Here is a 27453-nt window from a genome sequence, read left to right as displayed (position 1 = left end):
ATTCTCCAAGTCAGTCGACATCATTTTCTTACTTCTTACCTAGTCACTATATCCATTGATGACGACACTATATTTCTGGACCCTCCCAAATAACGAAGTGGACTATGCTTACTGTTCTGCCAAGCTGACTACGTCCTGGGAGCAGGAGTGAGGGAGGGGAGTGTGGGGACTGGTTGGTAGACTGAACTTATGATTCGGTGCCTATGGACTAGCATAATTATTGTCAAGTTAACAAACTATTCCAGTGGTGTGAATCCCCTCTATTTTTCATGTAGGTCAGGATATTGGTCACTGAATTCCAAAACTTCCAATAATGTTTTAATTTTATTACAATAATGATGGAAGCTGAAGAAATGAATTAAAATCTGTGCTTTCATGGGACTCAAACTCAGGTCTCCTTGCTTACTAGGCAGAAATGTTGACCATTACACCACCACAGCACTAGTTCAACATTGCTGCACGGACTACCCAAGCGCCATACCCAACACAAACTTCAGCTCATATCTTCAGCTTATTTTCCCCCTAAACTGTCACTGTTTCCAGGGCTCTCTGACATTGGAACAGCACCGTAGTGTTGGACGTAATGGGGAAGTCCTATACATGCAGTGATCTTATATTTTCCCCAAGTGTCTTGAAGTTTGGGTTGACGAGGGCACTCAACTTGGGTAGTTGGGTAGTTTGGGGGGGGGGGGGGGGAGGGAGGGAATCAATGGAACATCAGTGTATATGTTGTGTTGTACACATTACAAGGTCATGTGGAAATTGCTGAAATACAACATATTCATCTTGATGACTACATCAGCATATTGTGCTACTGTAGAAACTGTAAGACAAAAGGGAGAGTGGCTATAATGCAAGAAATGGAGTTATGTCCCAGACCCTTCAGATTACTGCATGTCATGGTGAGCAGCTGTTCGAAATCTGTGCCATAAGAGAGCATAAGGGAACAACTGACAGGAATGGGGGAAAGAAATACAGTAGAAGAAGAATGGGTAGCTCTGAGAGATGAAGTAGTGAAGGCAGCAGACGATCAAGTAGGTAAAAAGGCGAGGGCTAATAGAAATCCTTGGGTAACAGAAGAAATATTGAATTTAATTGATGAAAGGAGAAAATATAAAAATGCAGTAAATGAAGCAGGCAAAAAGGAATACAAACGTCTCAAAAATGAGATCGACAGGAAGTGCAAAATGGCTAAGCCGGGATGGCTAGAGGACAAATGTAAGGACGTAGAGGCTTGTCTCACTAGGGGTAAGATAGATACTGCCTACAGGAAAATTAAAGAGACCTTTGGAGAGAAGAGAACCACTTGTATGAATATCAAAAGCTCAGATGGCAACCCAGTTCAAAGCAAAGAAGGGAAGGCAGAAAGGTGGAAGGAGTATATAGAGGGCTTATACAAGGGCAATGTACTTGAGGACAATATTATGGAAATGGAAGAGGATGTAGATGAAGACAAAATGGGAGATATGATACTGCGTGAAGAGACTGACAGAGCACTGAAAGACCTGAGTCGAAACAAGGCCCCGGGAGTAGACAACATTCCATTAGAACTACTGATGGCCTTGGGAGAGCCAGTCATGACAAAACTCTACCATCTGGTGAGCAAGATGTATGAGACAGGCGAAATACCCTCAGACTTCAAGAAGAATATAATAATTCCAATCCCAAAGAAAGCAGGTGTTGACAGATGTGAAAATTACCGAACTATCAGTTTAATAAGTCACAGCTGCAAAATACTAACGCGAATTCTTTATAGACGAATGGAAAAACTGGTAGAAGCGGACCTCGGGGAAGATCAGTTTGGATTCCGTAGAAATGTTGTAACACGTGAGGCAATACTAACCTTACGACTTATCTTAGAAGAAAGATTAAGAAAAGGCAAACCTATGTTTCTAGCATTTGTAGACTTAGAGAAAGCTTTTGACAATGTTGACTGGAACACACTCTTTCAAATTCTAAAGGTGGCAGGGGTAAAATACAGGGAGCGAAAGGCTATTTACAATTTGTACAGAAATCAGATGGCAGTTATAAGAGTCGAGGGGCATGAAAGGGAAGCAGTGGTTGGGAAAGGAGTGAGACTGGGTTGTAGCCTCTCCCCGATGTTATTCAATCTGTATATTGAGCAAGCAGTAAAGGAAACAAAAGAAAAATTTGGAGTAGGTATTAAAATTCATGGAGAAGAAGTAAAAACTTTGAGGTTCGCCGATGACATTGTAATTCTGTCAGAGACAGCAAAGGACTTGGAAGAGCAGTTGAACAGAATGGACAGTGTCTTGAAAGGAGGATATAAGATGAATATCAACAAAAGCAAAACGAGGATAATGGAATGTAGTCAAATTAAATCGGGTGATGCTGAGGGAATTAGATTAGGAAATGAGACACTTAAAGCAGTAAAGGAGTTTTGCTATTTAGGGAGTAAAATAACTGATGATGGTCGAAGTAGAGAGGATATAAAATGTAGACTGGTAATGGCAAGGAAATCGTTTCTGAAGAAGAGAAATTTGTTAACATCGAGTATAGATCCAAGTGTCAGGAAGTCGTTTCTGAAAGTATTCGTATGGAGTGTAGCCATGTATGGAAGTGAAACATGGACGTTAACTAGTTTGGACAAGAAGAGAATAGAAGCTTTCGAAATGTGGTGCTACAGAAGAATGCTGAAGATAAGGTGGGTAGATCACGTAACTAATGAGGAGGTATTGAATAGGATTGGGGAGAAGAGAAGTTTGTGGCACAACTTGACTAGAAGAAGGGATCGGTTGGTAGGACATGTTTTGAGGCATCAAGGGATCACAAATTTAGCATTGGAGGGCAGCATGGAGGGTAAATATCATAGAGGGAGACCAAGAGATGAATACACTAACGAGATTCAGAAGGATGTAGGTTGCAGTAGGTACTGGGAGATGAAGAAGCTTGCACAGGATAGAGTAGCATGGAGAGCTGCATCAAACCAGTCTCAGGACTGAAGACCACAACAACAACAAGAGAGCATTAGAAAAAGGCACAAGCTCACTGACAGTTTAAAAGCTACTGGCAGGAAACATCTTAAGCTTCATAAAGTGGCAAGAGATAGTTGCAATAAAGTATAGTGATTTAAGTGGAAAATCAATGTTAGGGAATGTTGAGTGTTGATACTCACTCCGCCAAATAGAATTGATCGCGGTGGTCATTGATACATTTCATCACGATGACTGAAAATTAACAATAAAATATAATGATCAGTTACACACAGAACACTGAAGAAATGTACTGTACCTCAAAAACATAAACAATGCCCCATTCATGACGTGTAGAGAGAAATTACGGGACGAACAGCAACGAGAAACTGATAAAGCAATGAGAAACTGATAAAGCAGACGGTGTAGATGACAAATTAACACTTTCTTAAACACATACTTACACTTTCAGTCTTGCTTTCCCAAAAAACAAACAAAGGGCAATTGACAAGCAACTCCTAGCTCTCTCTTGTGCTAGCAAGAGAGAGTTATACCTAATTCAAAGCATAAATTTCAATCAAGATTTGAAACTTAGTTACCACCTGAGTTGTAAAACCCTTCAGTCTGGAAAAAAGGATATATTGCCATTGCATAAGAAGATATTAACTAATTATCTTCCTTTATTTCCTTGTAACAACAATTACACATCTTTTCATAATGCACTTGGTAGTATTAACCATCCAGTGTCTAAATGCATATGCTACATGTGATGGCATTAAGGTTTCTGTTATGTTGTCAACATTAGTGTATACTTATGTAATAGATGGAAACATTCCACGTGGGAAAAATATATCTAAAAACAAAGATGATGTGACTTACCAAACGAAGCGCTGGCAGGTCGATAGACACACAAACTAACACAAACAATCACACAAAATTCAAGTTTTCGCAACAAACTGTTGCTTCATCAGGAAAGAGGGAAGGAGAGGGAAAGACGAAAGGATGTGGGTTTTAAGGGAGAGGGTAAGGAGTCATTCCAATCCCGGGAGCGGAAAGACTTACCTTAGGGGGAAAAAAGCAAGGGGATACACTCACACACACACACACACATATCCATCCACACATATACAGACACAAGCACACATTTGTAAAGGCAAAGAGTTTGGGCAGAGATGACAGTCGAGGCGGAAGTACAGAGGCAAAGATGTTGTTGAATGACAGGTAAGGTATGAGCGGCGGCACTTGAAATTAGCAGAGGTTGAGGCCTGGTGAGTAACGGGAAGAGAGGACATACTGAAGGGCAAGTTCCCATCTCCGGAGTTCTGACAGGTTGGTGTTAGTGGGAAATATCCAGATAACCCGGATGGTGTAAGACTGTGCCAAGATGTGCTGGCCGTGCACCAAGGCATGTTTAGCCACAGGGTGATCCTCATTACCAACAAACACTGTCTGCCTGTGTCCATTCATGCGAACGGACAGTTTGTTGCTGGTCATTCCCTCATAGAAAGCTTCACAGTGTAGGCAGGTCAGTTGGTAAATCACGTGGGTGCTTTCACACGTGGCTCTGCCTTTGATCGTGTACACCTTCCAGGTTACAGGACTGGAGTAGGTGGTGGTGGGAGGGTGCATGGGACAGGTTTTACACCGGGGGCGGTCCCATGCACCCTCCCACCACCACCTACTCCAGTCCTGTAACCTGGAAGGTGTACACGATCAAAGGCAGAGCCACGTGCGAAAGCACCCACGTGATTTACCAATTATAAATCGCTAGTTTAGGCTGGTACCAGCAATCATCAGATCTTCAGGCCAAATAAGTTTTGATGTTAAAAGTGAAGCAACGCAGATTACGTTAAAATTAAAAGATGGAAAATTGAGTGATGACATACCATATGATAAGATACAGTAGTTTGCTCCAGTCACTGAGAAAACCACGCTGCCGCTGAATATAAGACAGGAGCATCATGCATATAAAGAATAATCCCCTGGTGGGCATATAACTAAGAATTCATGAGCTATTCCACACACACTGACATATTTAAGCAAAACACACACACACACACACACACACACACACACAGTGACAAAAGTTATGGGATATCTCCTAATAAGGTGTCGCACCTCCTTTTGAATGGTATGCAGCAGCAACTCAACATGGCATGGACTTACAGAAATATTGAGCCATGCTGTTTCTTTAGCCGTCCATAATTGTGAAAGTGTTGCAGGTGCAGGATTTTGTCCACAAACTGTCCTCCAGATTATTTCCCATAAATGTTTGGTAGGATTCGCATTGGGTGATCTGGGTGGTTAAATCATTGGTTCGAATTGTCCGGAATGTTGTCCAATTGACAACAACTGTCACCTGTTAACACGGCACACTGTCATTCACAAAAGTTCCATCACTGGTTGGGAACATGGTCTCCAAGTAGCCGAAAATAACAATTTCCAGACAATGAGTGGTTCAGTTATACCAGAGGAACCAGTCCATTCAATGCAAAAACAGCCCATGCCATTATGGAGCCAGCACCAGCTTGCACAGTGCCTTGTTGACAACTTAGGTTCATGGCTTTGTGGGATCTGTGCCACGCTCAAACCCTACCATCAGCTCTTACCAACTGCAATCACGCCTCATCTGACTAGGCCACAGTTTCTGGGTCGTCTAGGTCCCACTGACACAGTCACAAGCCCAGGCACAGTCATACTGTTACTAAAGGCACTCATGTCAGTCGTCTCCCGCCACAGCCCATTTCCCAACGCTGTCCTAACGGATACATTCATTGTACATCATACATTGATTTCTGCAGTTATTTCACAGAGAGTTGCGCATCTGTTAGCACTGACAACTCTACACAAACACCACTGCTCTCAGTCACTAAGTGAACGCATTGTCCGTGGTAAGGGGTAATGCCTGAAATTTGGTATTCTTGGCACTCTCTTGACAGTGTGGATCTCTAAATACTTAATTCCCTAATGTTTTCCAAAATGGAATGTCACATGTATCTAGCTCCGACTACAATTCCATGTTAAAAGTCTGTTAATTTCCATCATGCAGCCATAATCATATCAGAAACCTTTTTACATGAATCACCTGAGTACAAATGGCAGCTCCACCAATGCACTGTCCTTTTATACCTTGTGTACATAGTAGTACTGCCATCTGTATACCTCAGTGTATATTAAGAAAATAATAAAAAAGAAATACTTGTAACAAACCTCTGGAGATATGTAGTTTGGTGTACCACACATAGTCATGTGCTTCTCATCTGGACGTGTCAGCTGTGTAGCTAGGCCAAAGTCAGCAATTTTCTGGAAAAAATGTTCTTCATTTATGAACAAATACAACAAATATAATGCACATCACACAACTGAAGATATAAATATTACTTACAACATGCATGTCAGCATTGAGGAGCAAGTTTGCCAGTGACATGTCTCGGTGGAGAATTCCAAAAGAGTGGAGGTATAAAAGGCCCTCCACAACTTGGCGTATGATGTAGGCAGCTGTGACAAAAAATGTATCTGTCAAATAGCTGTGCATTAAATGCAGGAAGACAAGGCTCATTTATTCACAGTGTCACTGTTATGATCATTTGCAGGAATCTAATATTTGCTATGACTGAGGACATATTTATTGCTCTCACAGCTTTGATAAAGATAAAATTAAATTTTAAAAATAAATAACATTACTCCTAAAAGTCTCTTGTCTACAATATAGCGGAAAATTATGAATGTTCTTACAATTTATATTATGCTGCTTATGAAGAAACAGATTGGTAGACCAAAACTAAAATTGTCATGTAAGTTTTTTTAAGAAGTATTTAGTTAGCAAATGTTAAAATACATGAGAAAAAAATTTAATTTTAAGTAGCAGCAGGAATTATTTTGTATTGATTCTTGCAGGTATTCTGTTTGAAGTCCTTTATTGGAATGAATTCAGTGGCCAAGAGATTACTTGGGTTTATGTGAGGACAAGGAGACAATACTACAAATATGATCAGTCTGGCTGCTATCCAGCACAGAGAAGAAGTGGGTTATAAGGGATTATGACTAAAAAAATGTACACACAAAATGTTTTGCGCTGATCAAAACTAAATGATGGTAAATGAAGTTTATACAGTACTTTATACTTTATGAAAAAGTAAAGAACATTTACAAAGTTATTTAGACATATTGTTAATTACATGTCTTTGTTCTCCATAAGAAAGAATAATCTAATATTTGGATTGCAGACAAGCTGAAAGGCTCATTTCACCATTACCATGGTTGCATAAAAATTGCAAGCAAAATCTTTACATGACAATTTTAAGGAATATACGCTAAACGAGACCTTTTTCTGAGAATAATTCCACCGTCAAAAGAAATACCAAATGAAATGAACAATTAACAATGATTTTAAGCAAGGCAAAGTAAAAATCTGAAATAAATTATTCTCCAATGATGCTAAGGAGTAAGCTGGAGGCTGTGGAACCAGATTCAGGATGACAAAAATTGAGATTTTAAGCTAGAAAAGGTATTACAAAAAGTGTTTAATGACAACTGAATTTGAGAGACATGGAGTATTTCTTCTGACTTGGAAGTCAACTTGTATGAGTTGAGTGTGCACTTCTGCTGCTGTTGTTGGTGTATGTGAGGGGACCAAAGGTCTTCGGTCCTATCAGATTAGGGAAGGATGGGGAAGTTGGCCGTGCCCTTTCAAACGAACCATCCCAGCATTTGCCTGAAGCAATTTAAGGGAATCACAAAAAGGCTAAATCAGGATGGTCGGGTGCGAGTTTGAACTGACGTCCTCCCAATGGAAGTCCAGTGTGCTAACCACTGTGCCGTTTTGCTCGGTGAACTTCTGCTTCTCAACTGTTAACTTCACGAGCCTGCCATGATTGGTATCTTGATGTTGTTGAATACACAACTGCAGGAGCTCTTACCTGAGAGGACGGCTGAGGTTCTTCAGCACTCAGCTTTCAGGAGTGGTTCAAGACCCTGCCTCTATGAACCACCATTACAATGTGTAGACTACCATGTGGTCAAAATGGCCGCCTCTTAATACGAGAGGAAGGGATTGTCCTAATAATGTGAGGGGTGGAACAAATGCTATGGCCACTACGTAACCTATTGAAAGTAATAAACTGAATAAAATAGAAACACACATGAAAAAGGCCTTGGAACCAGTGTCATAAGTGCATTATGAATTGCAAAAGAATTATATTTTGAGCCACTAAAGAGGAATATGATGGAGGTAAATAGTTATTGAAAACTGTAGTTTCTCTGAATTCTCTCAGGAATAAACTGATCAAAAGGTGATAGAATGAAAAAGAAAGCAGTTAAGAACTGTAAACAGAAATAGTTGCAAAATTACAAGGGGGATTAAAGAATAAGCTTTGGCAATAAAATATTGTAAACAAGTGCATAACAAAACAAGCTGACAGCTTAAATCCTCAGCTGCTGAAGCTAAGTAGATTACAGTCACTAGAAAATGCTGCTGGATAAATTTATTAATGAAAATATACACAAAACTGTGGAATACTGGAGCCAAGGGAAGTTACAAATTCTTTAAGTTTCTAAGTTAAGTAACAAGAAACACAAAACAACCAAGTTAAAAGATAGCTACACGGTATGGAAGATGAGAAAGTGGAAACAATGGGAGGGGGAGACTGAAGAATGTCAACTAGTACTGATACGGGCCAAATTTTAGCATCTATTGACAGAGAAGAAAGAAAACAATAGAGAAGTGTCTTGGGTACAATTTTTCCAACTTTTATGGTAAACCAGATATGCACAGGTGTACTTTAATTAGTACACTGGACACATAGGTTAACAAAATTCTACATCAGCTAAGAAATAAATTAGGTGAAGGGGATATGTTTTTTCTCAAAAAGAATGATGATACCCCTGTATCATTAAATTGTGTCAAATGAATGATATGCATTGATTAAAAGGGGAGGTATTATATTAGGGAAAGATTCACATTGTTAAGGTAGCATTATATGTGGAAAGATCTGAATCATAGTACATAGGAGAAGAGTGATATTCCTAATATTAGTACATACTATGCACTGGCTGCCTCAGTGTAGCAGTGATAGCAGTCATAAGGACAGTATTGCATCACATGTTTTAAATTTCTCTGGAACCCAAACTGGTCATCCCTAATGACAGCCTTGTTCGCCCTCAGTAGCTGAGTGGTCAGCGCGACAGACTGTCAACCCTAAGGGCCTGGGTTCGATTCCCGGCTGGGTCGGAGATTTTCTCCACTCATGGACTGGGTGTTGTGTTGTCCTAATCATCATCATTTTATCCCCATCGACGCGTAAGTCGTCGAAGTGGTGTCAAATCGAAAGACTTGCACCAGGCAAGCGGTCTACCCGACGGGAGGCCCTCGTCACACGGCATTTATTTATTTATTTATGTACAGCCTTTACTCATCTTTCCATTCTTCTGCACACAATTTGTGTCAGTATCTTGCCGTTAAGGCCTTTTCATGCAAATGCCACTCATATAAAGAATAAACAGATAGTCTCTCACTCGCAACATTTATTTCATTCCACAACACCCTCTGGCATCAGCCTTCGCTAGTCCCTGTCCTCCATCACCGATCCCCTTCCCTGCTCTCCCTCTAACACTACATAGACCTTCTACCCCTCTATTCGACCAACACAGCTACTACTTTTCCCCTTCTCTCCTCTATCCCCCCCTCCCCCCCTGCAGAACCCCCAAACACCAATCTAGCAGCTCTATGTTGCCCCCACCACATCCCTGCACACTCCCATTGGTGGCACAGTATCTTCAACCACCCCTACCCTGCTACCCTCCTCCGATCTATGCATCCTCCTAGCCCCCACTGCATCCACAGATTGCTGCTCACATCAGATGCACATGCAGTCAAGCTCCAGTGTCCAGTGGCCAGGAGTCTGTGAGTTGTGTACATGTGTGACTGTGTGTGTTTTCTATTTTGGAAGAAGGACTTTGTTTGAAATCTTAATTCTTTTAACAGTCTTTTTCATTGTACCTGCCTGCAACTCAAAGCCTTCTCTACGTGGTGAGTACCAATCTATCCCTTCCATATTGTTGAAAGAAGATATCACTGAGAGATCAGAGAGTGGGTACTGTAATCCACTACACGCAGTTGTAAAAGGATGGTAGCTATGCCTAGTCATTGATGCGTGAGAAATAAGTAAAACAATCGTGCCACAATGAGGTCAGCTTAAGAATATGGAGGAACTACTGCAACATGTCAAAAGCGTACACGTCTTAAATAGTATGGATTTAATGAGCAGCTATTAGTGGCTGTGACTGGATCCTAACAGTCGCTAATACATAGTATTTTTCTTTAACAGCCCATGCTACTGGTGTTTATAATGGCATTACATCAAGTACTGGAAGAAGAAGTTAAGAAAGGTGATAAATTTTATTGATAATATCATTGTGTCAACAGTGACATAGAAATAACATCTGCCCATCACAGGAGAAGTACTACAAATATATCAGAAATGTGAGAGTGACACTGAACCTACAAGATGAAGGCCTCAGACATGGGCAAATTTTCCTCATAATTGGCAGGTCGCTTGTGTACAACCTAAAATAAAAGCCTCTAAGATACTTTGGTTCATTGCCCCTCTGGTTTCGAGAAAACCACCCCTAAAATTGATGATTCGCAATACAGTCAAGATCGACAGATAACTGAATACTGAGAATTTTTCACCATCATATACGGGGTCCGCAAATGCATATTTTCCTAGATGGTGAGTGTAGAGGATCAAATGATTAGAGCGATTAAGTTAGTTAAAGGTAGGTGTTTTATAGTAATGTAGTTAGTTAAAATATGAAGGAATACTGAAGCCAGAAATTGTACGTGTTACATTCTGTTGCGCAGCTCAGTGGTATGGTACCGTGACGCAAGTGGGTTGGTGGAGTGCCAAGTTAAGCAACATGAAGGAGAACACTGTGTCACCAACCATCAGAGGACATGACAAGAAGCAGCTCGCCACATGCCGAGGTGTCAACATTGTGGGTAGTAATCGGTCAGTTATGATAGCTGAGCAACACTAGAATATTTCACTGACCTACTGGGGAGACAGAATCGCAAACATCAGTGGCAGAAAGCCGTATTTAAGGACCGCAGTCAACTCATCATTGGCCGTTATAAGGCATTGAACTGAAACAGCGCCTGTGTCACTCGGCACCGCTACCAGTTCGGAGTTGTCAGTATCTTCACAGTCATCATAATGATTAACATCATAAAGCACCAGAGTCATGTTGTCCCTGTAGTGACCACCGTCACCATCGTCAGACAGTGTCAGGAGGCAGCTGCCTGTAATGGGAGTCATTACCTGGGGTGCGCTGTGATAATGCACTGTTGTCATCGCCCAAGGACACTGCCTCCATAAACACCATGATCAGGGCCAGACTCAGAGACCTTGAGTCGCTGACGCCAACAGCCATAGCTGGGGATAGTTGCTGAGAGAAGGCACTGTCCTGTCCCACTGCAGTCAGTGCCATGCCCCCCAACTGCAATCATAACAGAGGCCTGCGGTGCGTTGTTCAAGCCACTGCAGTACAGTTATTATAATTAATTGTTAATCCAATGTGTTTGAAAAAATTTATTGGCCTATCTTATTATCTCCCCCCCCCCCCCCCTCCATGAACCATAGACCTTACCATTGATGGGGAGGCCTGCATGCCTCAGTGATACAGATAGCCATAACGTACGTGCAACCACAACGGAGGGGTATCTGCTGAGAGGCCAGACAAACGTGTGGTTCCTGAAGAGGGGCAGCAGCCTTTTCAGTAGTTGCAGGGGCAACGGTCTGGGTGATTGACTGATCTGGCCTTGTAACACTAACCAAAACAGCCTAGCTGTGCTGTTACTGTGAACGCCGGAAATCAGGGGGAAACTACAGCCGTAATTCTTCCTGAGGGCATGCATCTTTACTGTATGGTTAAATGATGATGGCGTCCTCTTGGGTAAAATATTCCGGAGGTAAAATAGTCCCCCATTCGGAACTCCGGGTGGGGACTACTCAAGAGGATGTCGTTATCAGGAGAAAGAAAACTGGCCTTCTACGGGTTGGAGCGTGGAATGTCAGATCCCTTAATTGGGCAGGTAGGTTAGAAAATTTAAAAAGGGAAATGGATAGGCTAAAGTTAGATATAGTAGGAATTAGCGAAGTTCGGTGGCAGGAGGAACAAGACTTTTTGTCAGGTGAATACAGGGCTATAAATACAAAATCAAATAGGGGTAATGCAGGAGTAGGTTTAATAATCAATTAAAAAATAGGAGTGCGGGTAAGCTACTACAAACAGCATTGTGAACACTTTATTGTGGCCAAGATAGACACGAAGCCCACACCTACTACAGTAGTACAAGTTTGTATGCCAACTAGCTCTGCAGATGAAGAAGAAATTGAAGAAATGTACGATGAGGTAAAAGAAATTATTCAGATAGTGAAGGAAGATGAAAATTTAATAGTCATGGGTGACTGGAATTTGATAGTAGGAAAAGGAAGAGAAGGAAACGTAGTAGGTGAATATGGATTGGGGCTAAGAAATGAAAGAGGAAGCCGCCTGGTAGAATTTTGCACAGAGCATAACTTAATCATAGCTAACAATTGATTCAAGATTCATAAAAGAAGATTGTATACATGGAAGAAGCCTGGAGATACTGTCAGGTTTCAGACAGATTATATAATGGTAAGACAGAGATTTAGGAACCAGGTTTTAAATTGTAAGACATTTCCAGGGGCAGATGTAGACTCTGACCACTATCAATTGGTTATGACCTGTAGATTAAAACTGAAGAAACAGCAAAAAGGTGGGAATTTAAGGAGATGGCACCTTGATAAACCAGAGGTTGTACAGACTTTCAGGGAGACCATAACGGAACAACTGACAGGAATGGGGGAAAGAAATACAGCCAAAGAGAATGGGTAGCTTTGAGGGATGAAGTAGTGAAGGCAGCAGAGGATCAAGTAGGTAAAAAGACGAGGGCTAGTAGAAATCCTTGGGTAACAGAAGAAATATTGAATTTAATTAATGAAAGGAGAAAATATAAAAATGCAGTAAGTGAAGAAGGCAAAAAGGAATACAAACGTCTCAAAAATGAGATCGACAGGGAGTGCAAAATGGCTAAGCCGGGATGGCTAGAGAACAAATGTAAGGATGTAGAGGCATATCTCACTAGGGGTAAGATAGATACTGCCTACAGTAAAATTAAAGAGACCTTTGGAGAAAAGAGAACCACTTGTATGAATATCAAGAGCTCAGATGGAAACCCAATTCTAAGCAAAGAACGGAAAGCAGAAAGGTAGAAGGAGTCTATAGAGGGTCTATACAAGGGCGATGTTTGACTTCTAACTCTGTTCTTGTGTGGTGTATGAGTTATTATTTCGCAGAATAGGTGAGGACTAGATCAGTTTTTTCATATTCTTGTGATAACAAATGCATGGGGCAGCTATAACAAATGTTCTGACATAGGCTTTATTTTATTTATTTTTTAAATGTTGCATCGGAATGTGGGACTGACCTCCAACTGTGACTGCACCTGCTACATTCCCCATACATGACGTCATGACAGGGGGGAGGGGGAGTGCCGAGAGACAGCAAAGTCTTTTAAGTGAGATGACGTTCAAGGAAGCATGAAGTTATGCCGGAAACATATATACAAGGTCAGTTTACCTTCAGTGACCTTTAACTTTGAAGTTCTGGTAGTCCTACTCAGGGCCCCTGACATTAAGAAATTTACATGTGAAGTGACAGTAGCATAATTAGTATAGGGGAGGGGGATTAGGGAAAAATCTTTTGTTTATTTCTTTCAAGTGAAGTGCACAAGTTGTAAGGATTTCGCTGTGTTCAATAAAAATAAAAACAAAACCACATGGATACAGTGCTGTAAAATGTGTGTAAAATATATATATATATATATATATATATATATATATATATATATTTTGCTATCAATATATTTTGTTTCTCTTGTCAGGAGTTTGTCAACATGTGCACTTAGTTAATTTGTAGTCACTGATGGTATCTTTTTGATTTACTATTGTTTCTTTCTTTTATAGTGTATACCTAAGTAAGGGTCATTAAGCTGACTCTCCGTGCAGGTATACTGAACACTACAGGTGTTTCTTACTTATTCATGGCAGATTCTGAAAGGAACTAGAGTAAATTTTCTTGCATTCTCTATGACTGAACAATAGCTCAAAACTGGTGGTAACTTTTGAAGGATACGGTGTACATGTCTGAACATGGAAAGGTCTTTTTTATTTGTAAGGAGTGAAGAAAAGTTTCTTAATTTGCATCATGTACTTTTTACTATGTGCTGAGTATATTAGGTGCCATCTGAGGATAACACAAATGTAATTATTGTTTTTCATTAGGATATTTGCACAAGATGAAAGTAATATTTTTCATATGAAACTATGCTGGCTGTGTAAATAGGAATACTAATATCCTATTCCATGAGCATTTGTACATACAAAAGCAGAAAAACTTTATCTAATGTACTGTACATACTTCTGACTACTTCAGAAACTTAACCTACACAGGATGAAATGCATATAGTGAGAGTAATTTTTAATATCCTCATTTATTTAAAAAATGTATTTACTGAATTAGGATTTTGTGTAATGTATTTTAGAGCAATCTCTCACAAGATTTTGGGAATAACTTTACAATATTCATGAACATTTACAAATTATGAAATTATCTGTCCTGCAATTTTAGTAAAATGTTTGATATTCTTTTTTAAAAAATCAAAAAACGATTTAAAAAACTTAAATTTCTTCTCTTAGGAGATGTAAGATATTTAGCCTGTGCTCCATAATTGTAATACAGCACAGGAGAGCATACCATACTCATTTGTAACAATAAGGCAGGAAGTAGCTGTTTCTGGGTCAACAGTACACGAACTTATGCATGGCAACTGGCACTGCACATAAGTGTCACTTCTATTCGAGTTCTATTGTGTGAACTTTCACCGCCAGTTGTCTTAGCCTGACATGCTTGTGGTTAATGTTAGAATCACTCTCTGTAACATGCTCCTTGTAAATATATAGCATTTGTTTAGTGGCGCGTTATATAAAGACTGTAAAAAAACTGTAATAAAAATAGGAAGGTCTAGTTGTATCGCAGTGCTTCAGTCATTAATCAACTGATGAGACCTCAATATTCAAGCAATACATACTACAATTTGTCTTGGGGTGACACCCTATGAAAGTGGTATACGTATCTTGGAGGATAAGGGAATATTACAAATTGCTCCATCAATCACATTGAGGGATGACACAAAGGTGCCTTATCTATGGGTGTGCGACTGACTGTGACATTTACGTAACTGTACAAGCCTGCAATGACTGGGTGTAAAACCAAGTGGGCCAGGAACTGTATTCTCATGTTGGTCCAAAGACAAAGCAGTGCTGGTGAAGGATGAATACTGATTTCAAGAGCCATTCATTCAAGGGAACAATGTTGCTCTTGGTAGCAGATTCACTCTCCAATTTCTCTTACATTAGCCACATATCCACAATTATCACACACAACGCATTCTGGACAATACCTACAACTTTTTCCCCAACACACAATAGTTTCTGACAATGGTCCTCATTTCAGCTCCTCAAAATTTAAAGATCTTCTGTAAGGAGTATGGTACATGGGATCTGATCACAACCCTTTTCCATTCATTGTATAACTCAGAAGTGGAGTAGATGTTTAAAGGTGTGTCCACCAGTGAGTAACTTTTGCAAGTAACTTCTGCATGCACTTGCAGAGGTATTAACATAAATGAAATAAAAATCAGATGACTCCATTCAAATTAAAGACTTTCTGAGAATACCTTATATAAGTTTTCAACGTGTCTTGTCTATTGATTAATCAAGTGCTGGAAAATAGGATTTAAATATTAGGTCATCAAGAGATGGCCTTTTAATTACTGTGAATTCTACAAACAATATTTATTATTTTTATTGCAAATTTAATGCTATTATGTTTACGCTAACATTTAAAAATGCTTGTATTGTCATTCTACTTTCCCTTCTTATGAAATGAAGTACTCAGCAAAACCATTTAGAACTTCCTTAGCAGGTGGTGCCAATTATCTATGTTTGTTGTTCCAGTGGTGTGTTTTTCGGCCCATTTTTACCATTGACATTTTATAAAGCTTTATCCATTGTTTTCAGATTTTCTTCCGAAGCTGTATTACTTTCATAATAATAAAAAATAACCAGTTTCAGTCACGTGTACCTTAAAAGGTACCAATAAGTGACATCCATAACAGCTTAGCTGTACTCTGCACATAAAACAATGGTAAAAAAACTTGACCCACTAGAGCAATTACAAATAATGTTACATAAAGAAAAATCTTCTGAAAACTTGTTGAATGAACAAACAGACTTTAGCAGTCACCATTTTCTCCGTAATTTTAAAAGTTTACTTTTTCCTGTAGAAATGAGTATTTAATAATGTAACCATTTCATAAAATATAGGCACATTCACCACATTCACAGATATTTGTATTATCAAGGACATCTCTATAAATAATAATGTAACTGTTGTGACTCGCCGATCTTTCAAAGTGCCGCCGCGCAGTAACGCGCGTCCTCTACATGCGGCGCTGTCTGCCGTCCATGCAGCAACAGTGCCACCTAAGCGGCCAGCCAGCCAGCAGCCGCTAGACTCGGACTCAGTTATGAGTTGACTGTTAAAGTGACACACATCTTCCACTGTTTACTTGATCTGTGACTTTCATGCATTGCGTCGTCCTTGAAATATATTTGTTCAACTTGAAGTTATAACAGTAACACCTTGTAAATAATATCTGTGTATTTGTAAAAATGCAGCAATTTCACGGTCAAGATTCTTTGACTCGTTTTGAACTGTGTTCAAAAAATTGTTGTGTCAAAATATTGATACAGATCTGCTGTTTAATAGAAAGTTTGTATTTGTACATAAACATTCTCCAGAATTATACACCTACTACTAGAAACAGTAAGTTACTTTTCAATTTATCATAATTTTATAATCTTACATTTCATAGTGTTGCATTTAGTAATATAACAATGTGATCTTGCCAGGCCCAGAATTAAGCAATATGTAAAGTTGATGCAGACTGTCAAAGTAGATGAAGACGAGTCCACAGGTCTTGAAATGCACTGTGCATTTTGATAAAATCACGATTTGCAGATGAACATGGTTTTTCTTTATTATTACTGGCGTTTTTATATCAGTTTTGAACAAAAAATTTTCTCTAAGTTTCAGAAAAGCTTACAGCAACTGGCAAGAAACTGCAATAAGATGCAACAAACTGTTTCCACTGACTTGCAGCACTACTCCTGGTCATTGAGGATACTACCAAAAGCTGTCTTGCTGGGGGTCTTTACATGTCAGAGAACTGCGAGAAGTAGCTCTATAAAAAACTTGTGGAAGATTACTTGTTAGTGGACACACTCCTTAAGGCACAGATGAGGAAGACTGCTGTATCTGCTACTAGTGCACTTGAGTGTGAGCACACCAAGCGTAGCATTGTTGTGCGTGAGTGCCTAATCAACTGCCAACTGTATCATCAAAGGCCAGCCACTAGCAGCCACCTGCAGGAAGCGTGCACACAGCAGGGTCTTCATCGTGCCGTCTATCAGCAGCTCAGGCCTATATAATCACAGAGCAGCACTGACTCATTATCGCTATATTCTTTTTGTTTCTACCACTCACATCAATTTTTCTGTGTACTGCTTATGTTGCGTCTTCTGTACAGTTCTTTTGTCCTGTTATGTGTCGAGTCAGAAGAGGATTATCTCTGTTATTCTTCAGGGGTTTATGAATAAAGCCATATTTGTGTTACTTGGATCAGTTACTGTCTTCAACTTTTGTAGTCCTGTCTTCCTCAGTTGCGTGTAATATTACGGTATATTGATAATTTTTACTTATGGACCGTCTGACAGCAACTGAATAAAACACAATTTTAGTGCCATACGTGTTTCGCCTTTATTCTCTGCAAGGCATCATCAGTGGCCTGGAATATGTACATATGTTAGATATTTTATGTACATTTTTGTCACTGTGCCTATAGGTTATAAACAGTTCTGGTGGTTGGTATTTCCTATTACGTAGTAATGTTTTGAACTGTACTTACAGGTTGCGTAGACAGTTTCTTACATATTACGCTCCTGTTGCATTTTTGGTGTTGTTCTTCTTCCTATGAGCGCCAATTTGCTGTTTTTTCCACATTCCACAGCACTATGCACTGAACGCTTGTTTTAATGCAATGTTTTGGTTTCTGTTGCCGATTGTCAAATGTTTTTGCCAAAGATCGAATATTACTGCCAAACTTATGAGTGTAACTATTGAAGTCTCTGTGGTCTGTTCGTGTATGCATTTGTGTGTGTGTGTGTGTGTGTGTGTGTGTGTGTGTGAGTATGACTCTTTTTTGGTGTGGTATTAATTTAATTTAATTTAATTTTATTGTATTTATTTATTTATTTTTGTTTTTGTCCTGTGTATGTGTGTGTGTGTGTTTTGGTGTGATATATATTTTTTTGTGCTGTGTGTGTGTCTGTCTGTATTTTGGTGTTATGTAATTTTTTTTTTGGGGGGGGGGGGGGGGGGGTGCTGTGTGTGTGTGTGTGTGTGTGTGTGTGTGTGTGTGTGTGTGTCTGTATTTTGGTGTTATATATATATATTTTTACTTATTTTTTTATGTTATCATTTCCTTTATTAAGTGTAGTAGGGAGCCTGTGCTGATGTGTGTTTGTTCATTTAACACATGTTTGTTTTCTGCTATGGCTTTCTGGATGTGGAAGTTTTCTTGCATTTGTATAAGATGTTTGTCATGGTTGCTTATTCTCATTATTTTCATTTCTTGTTCCATGTTTGTAGGATGATGGTTGTAGTGTTTTAAATGCTCTGCAAATGTGGAATGGTTTGTTTCATACTTCCAACATCTGATATGTTCTTTGTATCTTGTTTCAAAATTCCTGCATGTCATGCCTATGTATACTGCATCACAACTTTGACATTCAAGTTTATATATTCCTGATTGTTGGAATTTGTCTCTCTTGGTAGCTGGCTGGCTTAGGTGTGATTGAAGGGTTTGCCCAGGCTTATATGCTATTTTGAAGCCCTGTCTCTTTAGGATGTTTGCAACTCTGTGTGTTAGTTTATGTGTGTAGGTCATGGCGTACCATCTGGTTCTTTTCTGTTGGTGTTGTCATTCTGTGTGTTTGTTGAGTGTATTTGTAAGTTTTCTGCTTGTGAGTTCTTTTGTATTGTGGAAATGTTGTGTTTGTTTTTTATTTGTGTTTTTATTTTTTGATTGAGCCTGTGTACCACATGTGTGTCATACCCGTTGTTCCTAGCTATTTGTATGATCGTGTTCATTTCTTGTTCATAGTTTCTCTTGCCGAGTGGGATTCTGTTTAATCTATGTAACATGTGTCTTAGTGCTGCAAGTTTCTGGCTGTGGGGGTGGTTGGATGTGGAATGTATTATTGTGTCCGTGGCTGTTGGTTTTCTAAAGATGTTAAATGTATGTTTTCCATTTTCTTTTTTAATTGTAATGTCAAGAAAATTTATTTGATTTTCTTTTTCTTTTTCAAGTGTGAATTTTATGTTCTTATGAGCTTTGTTTATTTCTGAATGGAGTTCATCTATTTTTTCACTTGGCTCGTCTACCAGACAAATAATGTCATCCACATATCTGTACCAATATAGGATTTTGAAACTTTCATTTGTGGTTATCTTATCAAATATCTGATTTTCAAGGTGACTGATGAAAATGTTTGCTAGTGTTCCTGATATTGGGGATCCCATGGGCAGTCCATCAGTTTGTAGATAATATTCTTCCTCAAACTGAAAGTAGTTTTGTTCAGTTGTCAGTCTGAGCATATCTGTTATTTCTTTTATTGCGTCTGTGGTAAGGTTGCTGTGGGATGACAGATTTTGTTCTATGACTTCTATTGTTTCTGTGATAGGGATGGAGGTATACACATTTTCTATATTGAATGAAATCAGTGATGCTGTGTGTGGTACCTGTATGTTCTGTATGTTTTCTGTTAGGTTTCCTGTGTTTATCACTGTTCTGTTGTTTTCTACTTTATAGTGTTTTGTAACTACCTTTTGGAGGTGTTTGGCTATGCAGTATGTTGGGGCTTTCTTGAAGTTGATAACAGGTCTCATTGGCATTCCGTCTTTATGTACTTTCGGTTGACTGCGGAGTGTTGGTGCTTGTGGGTTTTTCTGTGTTAAGTAGTATTTCTGTTTGTCTGTGAGTGTGTGTTCAATGTTTTTCAGTGTTCGTTTCACATTTGCCTCGAATCGTGTAGTTGGAGCTGACTTCAGTTTTTGTATTGCGTTGGTGTTTATGTATTCCTTGCTTTTTGTGATGTATTGCTCTTTATCGATGAGTACTGTTAAATTTCCCTTGTCTGCTCTTGTTATTAATACGTTGTTGTTTGTTAACTTTTGTTTTAACCTTTTCATAGTAGCTGCTTCTGTTTGGTTGTTCTTATTGTGTGTCTGCTGTGTTTGTTTTATTATGCCTTTTATTTCTTCTTTTACTAGTTCTCTTGTCAGTCCTATGTTTATTTCACAATTATTTTGTTGTTCTTCACGTGTAAGGATGTGTTCGGTTTCTACTATGAGATTTTCTATGTATTGATTGTTCACTTTGCTATTGGTGCAGTGTTTCAAACCTTTTTCCAAGAGCATTTTTTCGTTTTCGTGTAGTTCTGTCTCTGTTAGGTTAACTAAGCGTGGATGGAATGTGTGTTGGTGTTCACGTGGTTTCACATTTAAAATGTAAATGTATTTTTGCGTCTTTTTTACTGTTAGTTTCATTATCTTGTGTTTATGTTTGTTTTGTAAATATTTCATTGCTATGTATGTGTTGTGCTCAGTTTTTTCTACTAGTGCCATGAAAACTGCGGCGTTTCCTACGTTTTTTGCCAATTCTAGATGAGTCTCATAGAGCATCATGTTTAGGTGCTGTTTTTTCGAATAGAGCATCTTAATTTCATGTAGTAACCAATATCGTTCTGCAAATGATTTCGACTTTTGTGCCACTGTAGAACTGTTTTTAACCTTTACATTAATGTAACTTGGAATTAAATCGTTCTTTTTGCATGTTCTGTTGAATTTTATATGCTGTATCATCTTATGGAAATACCAACCACCAGAACTGTTTATAACCTATAGGCACAGTGACAAAAATGTAAATAAAATATCTAACATATGTACATATTCCAGGCCACTGATGATGCCTCGCAGAAAATAAAGGCGAAACGCGTATGGCACTAAAATTGTGTTTTATTCAGTTGCTGTCAGACGGTCCATAAGTAAAAATTATCAATATACCGTAAGTTACTGTCTTATTTGGCTACTACATAATGGCAATGATAACAGAACAGTTTCCATGCGTGCAGTCTTTTTTAAGTACAGTTTCATCAGGTTTCGTCATTACGCATGCAATACTATGGCTCTGATCCAACAGCTTATTTTGGCAATGACCAGTCTGTAGGCATCGATTAACAAGACAGGGTACTATTCCACCGGTCTATCCACCCACTTTTTCTCTGCATGATGATTCAGCTGAGTACTGGAAAGGTTACGACAAAATACTCAGAACAGCTTTCAGTGTGACAGACTCGGATTTGTGCAAAGCCATATTCCTGTTGCAGATTCAACCTAAGCCCATTTACAAGAACCAGCAGCTCTTACTTTTGATTGCACGTGCAGTTTATTGTCCAACTACCATCGCAAACGAATGCATGTCATAGTGGCGCAAGTTGAATTCTACCGATGCCGCAAGAAATCGAACTGATCATACAGGTCCTCATCAGTCAAACTTCATGGCCTTAGCCATAAGTGTTAGGTCATTACTGATGCCCATAATGACTCTTATGCAGACTCTAAGGTGCGTGATGCAGTTATCTGTTTAGCTCCGGACAAGGAAGTGCACCAGAAGGTTTTACTCTGTGATAAACCCCTGTCGGCAAAAGTTTTCCACGTAGCACTATCTTTTGAAGTTTCTTGGGCAGTGGGTGACCAAACGTTTGCGAGGGGCAATGTGGCGGTAGTGTCACAAGATGGGTCCACTAGGACAACAGATAGCTCGCACGAGGAAGAGGCAGTGGCAGTGGTAAAAATGCGCGTCCCGAGCTGAGTAAACCAAGGCCAGCTTGAGCAGCCATGACAGCCACTGTGGCAGTGTGAGCCTTCTCTGTTTCCGTCTTGTCCTGCATGAGCTTTTCGCATGCCCTAAGCGCTAGGCTAATTGCAATGCTTGCCAGAAGAAAGACCACAGCACCTCCATGTGTTGATCCCTGAAGGTTGCTCAGAACATGAACATGGACGTAACCTGCCGGACTCCAAACCTTGTGACTTCTCCCAAGCTGTTTACCAAGTTAAGTGTTTTTTGTCAAGTGCTCCAGCTAAAGGTTGACACAGGTGCTGCAGTAACATCATTGAATTCTGAAAGGCATGCGAGTTTAGGCTCGCCGCCGTTGACTTTGGTCACGTAGAAGTTGTTCAATTATAACAAACAGAACATTGTGCTGTTGGAACAATTTGTGGCATCTGCCTCTTACAAGTCAGTGGGTCAATTCCATAGGATTTTTGGTGGTTGCTGATGTCGGTGTTGAGAATTTGTATGGGATGGACGCATTTCAGGCATTTGGATTTCCTGTCATGGATGCAGTTCATCTTGTGTCTGATCTTGTATCATACTCTCACCTGGAAACACTGTGCACGGAGTTTTCGGACTTGTTTACAGATGGCATAGGGTGTCCTATGAATTTTTCTGCTCGTATTTCTTTGAAGTCCAAAGCTTGGCCTCAATTTTGTCATGCACATCCTATTCCTGACGCCCTGAAAGATCAAGTGAAAGCAGAATTTAACTGAATTCAGTCTCTAGAGGTTGTGCAACCTGTTATCGCTAGTGAATGGTCATCTCCGCTGGTTGTACGGAAGCCATCGGGGAAACTTCGCCTCTGGGGCAACTTCAGTTCTACTGCCTGTGTGCATTCGGTTGTCAATACATATCTTCTCCCACACCAGGCAGAATGAAAATACCAAGTGGCCAGTACATTTCTGAAATTGATTTGTCTGAAGAGTATCTGCAGGTTCCTGAGGAAAAAAAGTGTCTCGGCAAGTTCTGGTTTTGAATACGCCTTTTGGCCTGTATCAATATTTGCGCCTTCCTTCTAGTGGGGCTAGTGTCCCTGCTATTTTCTAACAATTGTTAGAGCAACTGACTATATCTGTCCCAGGTTAATTAACTGGATGATACTGTTATTATGAGCTCCTCTTCAGGTGAACACTTGAAAAATTTGTGCACTTTGTTTTCTGTCTTACAGTCCACAGATTTAAGTGTAGCCTCATGAAATCTTTGTTTTTTTCAGCCCTCTATTGCTTATTTGAGATTCGAAGTCACGCAGGATGGAGTTCGCCTCTTCCAGACCACACCTCTGCTGTTACATCTATGCCTTGCCCCTCATCCACAAGGAGCTTCAGGCCTTCGTAGGGAAGATAGCCTACTACTATAAATTACTGCCAGGGATGGCAACATTGGCCCACCGGTTGCATGCCTTGTTACACAAGATTGTACCCTTTTGCTGGAGCCCAGGCTGCAAACATGCTTTTCAAACACTGAAATCCAAACTACTCTCGGCTCATCGTTTAATTACATTCTCTCCAGACCAGCACATAGTTTTGGCAACTTATGCCTCACAGTATGGCCTTGGCACGGTCCTAGCTCACCGATATGCTGACGGTTCTGAATGACCTGTTGTGGAGCCTGGCAGAGTTGCTTCATGGCTGGCAGCCGCGCATGCTCCTGCACCTTCTGTGGCCTAAGCTGCACCTCCCATGGTTGGTTTTGTCCAGCCGCTTTGCACCATCACCGCTCTAAGTGTGAGGGTCTGGTCGCTGGCCCAAGTAAATACTGGCCACTATTGACTGCCGCCAGAGATGCTGTCTTTGTGACATCCATATGGCTGATGAGTTGGTGGTGCACCACTTTGATCAGTTGTGTCCCCCCCCCGCCCCCCCTCCTGCCCCAGAAGCTACTGTTTAGTGGGTGCAGCCTCCGTTGCCACAGTCCACACTGCTGCCTACTCCTCGAGCCCGTTGTCCCCTAATGTGGAGGCGCCCCATCCCACTGGCTGTCTTCTCCACATGCAATGCCCTGGGGTTCCAGATGCTCAGTGCGAGGTGCCGGTCCATCTCCGGCCTTGGGTCTGTTGCCACTACCTGATGTTCCAGTTGGGCCGCATCCATCGGCCCACTTGGCATTGTTGCCTCGGCCATCATCACCGGTGGTTCCAGCCTCGTCTCTGCACTGGGACTGGTCTGCTCATGGAAACACATAAATGGTAATGGTACCCTCCTCCCTGGTGCTGTCATCGGTTGTTGCATGGGCCCACCACCCTCGTGATACCCCTGTCTCAATACATTCCAGTCCTATGCTCTGGTGCTCGTCCGGTATTCTAATAAATGTACAGAGACCAAATTTCTCATTTGCAATTCACCTGGTAACTCATTAGTTTCACATAACCAAATAAAATACTGATTTCAGTTTAGATTCATGTAATGGTTTTTGAAGAACAAGATTTTCATCTTTGAATGAATGTTACCTTTTCTTAAAAAGCAACATAATGTATGCATACAGTATCCATACATGTTTGCAGAGCTTTATTTCAAATCTGTTCAAATACGACAAAAGTTTGCAAGTTGATAAGAATTTAATGTTATTTTCTCCTGTGTTTAAAAAAAATTGTCAATTTTGACACAGCAGTAGATTTTTGTAGAGACTAGTTCACAGTACCCCTTTCACTAGTGCTGCAAGTCAAATGTCATACGACTGTTCAAGCGAGGTCAATACTGTACGGAGCACATCTGCGCATCGAGAAATCTCGAGCCTATTAGAACACAAGTATTGTCTGATATGCCCTACCCTTTGGGATTGTTCAACATAAATTCACATGAAACCTCAATAGCCAAAGCCTTATCTGTAAATGTGCCACAATTCCTACATCAATCTATTGAACAATGTAAAAACACTGACCTCTGGAGCAACAGTTTGATCTGTGGAAACAGTAAAAATTCACTTATTAATTTTTCACTTATACGTGGTCCCTCCCTCCCCGGAAAAATATCCACAGTGTGTACAAGTTATGATACGGTGTTTCAGAATGGATTGCCGAGAAGGGGATTGGTAAGGCCGATATTAGGCTATAATAAAATTTGACAATGTAATAAGGAGCATTGTCAAAGTTAGGCATTGGTCAAATTTTCTTTGGTCAAATCTATTGCCCTGCTTTAGATTTGATCAAAGGAAGCGTTCATCTTATATTTACTGCATGGAGAAATCAACCTCTTGGAGTGCTAGCATCGCTGCAGCTGTCTGACACACAATGTTTATCAATATGACTTTCAAATTTACATGGTGTGTCACATATATAACAAAACTGATAGAAATATTCGAGGCAGATGAAGCACTGTGTAGCTTACGACATCCCAAATACAAAAACAGAATAAAAATAGTGAGAGTTATAAAGAAACTGCGGATGCCGTTAGAGGTGAGGTACACCAAGGCTATACCCCGAGAATATAAAGGAGAAAATCTATAACTTCTGTGGAAACAAAAATTTTTCATGACTGCAGTACATATTAAATTTATTTGCCTTCACATATTCCTCCTTCAGTGCATTATAAATAGCTTCAAATGATTCTGATATTATTTTTATCAATGTACACTGCAGCATTAGAGCGCTACACTAGTACTGTAAACTAGAGTAGCTAGAAATCGCAGTAGACCACACATTGAAATGTACTCTTGTCCATTCCAAAAGGGATTTTCATGCGACTTTACATCCTCGACTTACAGCTCCCGTAGCAAATTTTGATGCATATCTTTCGCATCTTAGTGTGAAGTCCATGGCTTCACCAAATAGGTTTCCTTTTCTTCTGCTTCTCTTGCAAATGCAATGACAATGCAATTGCAGTGCACGCAACTGCATACCAGGTATAATTTTACTTACAGCATCGGTGGTGTAGTGTGCTGATGTTGGCAACAACCATTCATAGCTGGGAATTCATTTCACTACAAAGTAAATACTTAAATCTGTTCTTGCTCTATGGTGGACAGGTTCTTGTAAGTACCCTTGTCCGCTCAGTAAATTAGTTATACTCGTAAAATGAACATTTCATAACAAAACATTTGCATTACATGAAGATGGTGTTGCCAACATCAGCACACTGCACCACCCACGCTGTAAGTAAAATTGAACTGCAGAGAATAGTATTAAGCCGTTGTTGGCCATTATGAAAGAACTTTGACGAAATATTTGATGACAGTGTAATACCCCCTTTTGCGCCATGTCAAAGACCATTGTCAAAGGAAATTTGATAGTATAATACTGGCCTAAGCTGCATCTATTACCACAGCACCAACTACAAAATCACTTTGTTGTGAGCATCCGAATCCAACTAACACTTAATTTTTAATGTGACAAACTTGAGATTGTTTTACAGATTCACAGATATGCAACAACAGTATAAACTGCATTAATAGAGTCATCACAAAAACCAGATGTTATACAGAGACTGTACAGTATTGGAAAGCACAGTATAACGTATGAAGCTTACTATTATGGCAGTGGTGATAGCTGTAGGGAAGGTTGGTAGTAGGTGTAGTACCCATTTGTTTCTCTGAAATTACACGGCTTCTGCCAAACTAGGGCACAACTGGACAAGAATTGTTGCATGTTACTTGGGAATCCCAAAACACATCACACCTCATACTGTATAGTCAATAGTACCGTATTACTGTATTTCTAATTATTTTGAGAACTGGTAACATGAGTGGAAGAAAAAAGAAAATCATTACTATCGCTGAAAAGCTACGAATTTTGAGAGTTGTGAGAGAAAACAGTAATTGAAAGCGAGTGAATATTGCCAAGGAATTAGGAATTTCTGCGTCTACTTTAAATTCTATAATAGCAAGGGCAAATGAAATTGCATGTGTGTTCGGAATTTCTACTAGAAAGTGGACACGCATTCAGGGCGGAAAATATGAAGACATGGAAGACTGTTTGTTGCAGTGGTTAAGGCAACATAGGACAAAAGGCATTCCTATTAGCGGCCCAATGCTTTGTGAAAAAGCAAATGAATTTGCAATTAGACTCGGTGTGGAAAATTTCAGTGCTTCATCAGGTTGGCTGCACAAATTTAAGGTAAGACACAGCATCAGCTGTCAGAATGTATGTGGCAAAAGCAAAAGTGTCAATCCCGAGACAGTGTGAGATTGGAAGGAAACCCGTTTGAAAGAACTGACATCCCAATATGCCCCTAAAAACATTTTCAATGCGGATGAGACGGGATTGTTTTACAATGTAATGCCTGACTGAACAATAGCATTCAAAGGTGAGAACAGCCACGGAGGAAAACAAAGTAAACAACGTGTAACAGTGCTGTTATGTGCTAACAGTGATGAGAGTGAGAAGCTCCCCACACTTACGATCGGGAAATTTGCTAAGCCCCGTTG

At 40.0% G+C, this 27453-nt stretch overlaps 1 protein-coding gene across 1 annotated transcript in view; it reads right to left on the bottom strand.

Annotated features, from left to right (window-relative positions):
* The window catches only part of LOC124790112 (serine/threonine-protein kinase PLK4), a 227624-nt gene that overhangs the window by 110905 nt on the left and 89266 nt on the right, over positions 1 to 27453 (bottom strand). The window contains exons 4-5 of the mRNA XM_047257686.1: positions 6319 to 6431; positions 6144 to 6236 (exon numbers count right to left, since the gene is read on the bottom strand). Of these exons, the coding sequence (XP_047113642.1) occupies positions 6144 to 6236; positions 6319 to 6431 (206 nt within the window). The remainder of the gene's footprint in view (positions 1 to 6143; positions 6237 to 6318; positions 6432 to 27453) is intronic.

The sequence above is a fragment of the Schistocerca piceifrons genome, chromosome 3 (genome assembly GCF_021461385.2).
Source record: "Schistocerca piceifrons isolate TAMUIC-IGC-003096 chromosome 3, iqSchPice1.1, whole genome shotgun sequence".
Taxonomy (NCBI): Eukaryota; Metazoa; Arthropoda; class Insecta; order Orthoptera; family Acrididae; genus Schistocerca; species Schistocerca piceifrons.
The sequence above is the reverse complement of the archived record's forward strand: the minus strand, read 5'-3'. Positions and strand labels throughout refer to the sequence as shown.